The sequence below is a fragment of the Colobus angolensis genome, unplaced genomic scaffold (assembly GCF_000951035.1).
Source record: "Colobus angolensis palliatus isolate OR3802 unplaced genomic scaffold, Cang.pa_1.0 Scaffold14, whole genome shotgun sequence".
Lineage (NCBI taxonomy): Eukaryota > Metazoa > Chordata > Mammalia > Primates > Cercopithecidae > Colobus > Colobus angolensis.
This window is the reverse complement of record NW_012114488.1, coordinates 22195676-22198796: the sequence shown is the minus strand read 5'-3', so window position 1 is coordinate 22198796 and position 3121 is coordinate 22195676. Positions and strand designations below refer to the sequence as shown.

Below are 3121 nucleotides of genomic sequence, written 5' to 3'. Positions count from 1 at the left end.
TGTAACCCTATTAGAGTCACAAAATGCTCTAATTTTTGAATGCCCACAGCAGGTTCAGCTAGAAGCCCAATGTGCCCTCCATTGTGCTATAGAACCAGTTAGAATGCCATAATCTTAAAGTTCCTAACAAGATGTTGTAGGCAAGAAAATGAACTTGAAATTAACATCAGATAACCTAACAGAAATGTCTGAAGTTCAATTGTTCTGTCACTGTTTTTGCTCCAAAAGTCTTTTATTTGAAAAGGACTCTAGAACAAGGATATAAGACTTCTTTTAGTTCTAGTTTTTACTTTGGATGAATCATTTTCTTTTTTTGTTTGTTTTAAATAATATTATAAAGAGGTTAAGCTCTCTATTTTAATTTCAGATATAAAATTCCACAATTTGTAAGAAAAAAAGCAGTCCTAAAAATACCAATGTTTATTTTTTCATAAAGCAATAATTCAAAATAACTTTTTTTTTCTATTCATTCAGAAGGTCATAACCCAGGAGTGCTGTTTATACCAGATGAATCTACAAAGCCAAGAACAGAAATCACTGTATCTCCTTCAGTAGACCTCATACTGTGAGTCTTCTCTTTTCTGTTAACATATTTGTGCAACATGCTGTAGTACTGGTCCTTCTGATTGAAAGTATACACTGATGAAATTTGCTGCCACTCTTTAACGCTCGGAGTGTTACATTCTTTTGGATGGGAGCCCTCAAAGAAACATTTAACATTCTCTTTTGCCAATTCAGTTGCATGCTCTGTGGCTTTACTTTTAAGGATCTGCTGCTCCTGTTCCAAATAGATTTTCCAGAACTTCAGCTGCAGAAAACTAACTGGAGACAGGCATCGGCTGACACATGTAACAATCAGAAGGATGATGATAACAGCTGCTATCAAGATCCAGCCCAACACCTTAAGAAAACACAAAATAGTAATTTAGTTACTTTTTTTTTTTTTACAAGAAATTTTAAAATCCTCAGACAAAGATTCAACTACTCGCCAGTTATGGTGATGAACAAGCAACAGTTTTAGGTCTTAATTCCTTAAGAGTAAGGTGTCGCAGTAACCTCCCTCGCCCCCCAGTACAACTGCTTGCTTGGAAGGTCAGCTGTGGCCCAAGTTACGCACTGTGATTCTGCCCAGGGAGGAGCCCATACCACTCCCTTAGAACTCAAAACGTGGAACTTCTGCAAATCCTGGGAAAGAAGTGTTCATTTTAAAGAACTTCTGAGCTTTCTAAGTCCAGATGCAATGTGGGGTGGTGGCTTTACAGCCAGACAGACCCATGTGATTGTATAGATCCCTTTAATTGTAACAATTCTTCTGCTTTCTACTGACTGGGCAAACTACTTAGACTCAGTGAAGTCGCTAAATAGTGGAGATATGAAACTATTACTCTTAATGGCAAAACCGCAATTTTGCACCCAACAGAGCTGTTGTGAGACGTAAAAATAAGGGCCTAGCGCAGTATCTGGCGCAGAGTAGGTGTGCCCACTCTCACCCCCACTTTCCACGATTCACGTACAGTGGCAGATACTACAGGAATGCTTTTTCCCCCTTTTCATGCGTCTTATTCAGATATTCGCTTGACGGCAAATTAGATGCAAGGAGCCATTCCAGATTTTCTTAGGCATTGTATATCTGGAGAAAAGTCACCGATTCTTCCCTCACCCCAAAGGCCCAACGAAATCTCGGCCCCCCAGCGCTGCCCAAACGCCCCCAGCGCCGGCGGCAGACCTGCGACTGAGCCTTCAGATCCTTCAGGAGGTCCTGCACGTCCGACGCCTTGGCCTCGTGGCAGGGCACCAGCGGCAGCTCCGCGGCGCAGTTGCGGTCGCGGTCGAGGCACAGGCGCTGCGCTAAGAACGCACTCCCGCTGGCCGCGCACTCGTAAAAGGCGCCCCCGAGCAGCGCCACGGCCACCCAGGTGAGGGGCGCCAGCGCGGCGGTCGCGCTGAGCTGCGCGCACACCAGGGAGCCGCGCAGCCCAGATCCGCAAGTCGCGCTGGCTCTGCAGCCGCAGCCGGTGATCAGGCGCCACGTGCGTGCGCTCAGCGCGTAGCCCAGGAGGAAGAGCGCGAGCGCCGGCACCAGCAAGAAGACCAGGCCGTAGCGCAGGTTCCAGGCGGCGCTGCACGGGCACTGGAACACCACGGCGGAGAAGATGCGCTCCCCGCCCGCCGTCAGCAGGGTCACCAGGCCGTAGCCCAGGGCGCTGTGGTGCTTGAGGTGCAGGTCCAGCACTGCCCGAAACTTCTCCATGAGCTGCGTCCGCCGGGGCGTCGCGGAGAGGCCCAAATCCTTCTGCCTCTTCGCTGTCCTGCTTGTCAGATGGTTTTGGTGGACCGGGGACCGGGGCTTTCCAGTCTGCGAGAAGCAGCTGTTTTAAAAGGGAAGAGGGCTTCTCAGACCTTCCTCAAGTTTCACTTTCTCATTTCAGCCACACCAGCTCTGGGTAACGAAGAGAACCAGGCAAACAAACACCCCATGGACCCTTGACCTCTCTAGCACCCACCCCATTCCAAAGGGAGAGGCACCAGTTTTCTTCCTCCCCCAATTCAGGAACTCTGATAGAAGATTGACCTTGTTCCTTTGTTACCACCAATCTGAAAACGAACCAGGAAACTACAAGTCCTTCTTGACCCACGGCCACCAGTTGGGAAAACTGGGAAATACCAGATTTTCCTCTATTGCAGCCACCCTAGTCACTAAGCCAGATCACAGTAAAACCAAATAATTATCGAAAAACTGACTACTTACGGGAAACATTATTCAAGGACAAATTTCTGGTTCCTCTTTCATAAGCTAAATCATAGCAAAGTCCAGCTCAAGTTCTGGAGTCTCGCTCAGTCGCCCAGGCTGGAGTGCAGTGGCGCGATCTCGGCTCTCTGCAGGCTGCGCCCCCCGGGTTCACGCCATTCTCCTGCCTCAGCCTCCTGTGTAGCTGGGACTGCAGACGCCCGCCACTACGCCCGGCTATTTTTTTTTATTTTTTTAATTTTTTGTATTTTTAGTAGAGACGGGGTTTCACCGTGTTAGCCAGGATGGTCTTGATCTCCTGACCTTGTGATCCACCCGCCTTGGCTTCCCAAAGTGCTGGGATTACAGGCGTGGCAATTTTTTTTAATGAGG

General features: G+C 48.1%; 1 protein-coding gene across 2 annotated transcripts; it reads right to left on the bottom strand.

Annotated features, from left to right (window-relative positions):
- Nucleotides 1-405: 405 nt before the first annotated feature.
- FAM26F (family with sequence similarity 26, member F) lies at nucleotides 406-2811 on the bottom strand. 2 transcript variants are annotated; one of them, XM_011935049.1, is made up of 3 exons: nucleotides 2750-2811; nucleotides 1727-2309; nucleotides 406-901 (listed from the first exon to the last, which is right to left on the bottom strand). In XM_011935049.1, the coding sequence occupies exons 2-3, from the start codon at nucleotides 2249-2251 to the stop codon at nucleotides 479-481; spliced, it is 948 nt and encodes a 315-aa protein (XP_011790439.1). In that variant the 5' UTR covers nucleotides 2252-2309; nucleotides 2750-2811; the 3' UTR covers nucleotides 406-478. The 2 variants fall into 2 exon arrangements, with proteins under 2 accessions (XP_011790439.1, XP_011790440.1); XM_011935050.1 differs by lacking the exon at nucleotides 1727-2309 and having other exon boundaries at nucleotides 407-901.
- Nucleotides 2812-3121: the final 310 nt, after the last annotated feature.

Excerpts from the sequence above, each read along its gene's own strand:
- FAM26F (XM_011935049.1), bottom strand. The coding sequence starts at position 2,251 with ATGGAGAAGTTTCGGGCAGTGCTGGACCTGCACCTCAAGCACCACAGC. Across the intron at positions 902-1,726 it reads ATCTGAAGGCTCAGTCGCAG|GTGTTGGGCTGGATCTTGAT; the intron begins GTCTGCCGCCGG and ends TGTTTTCTTAAG.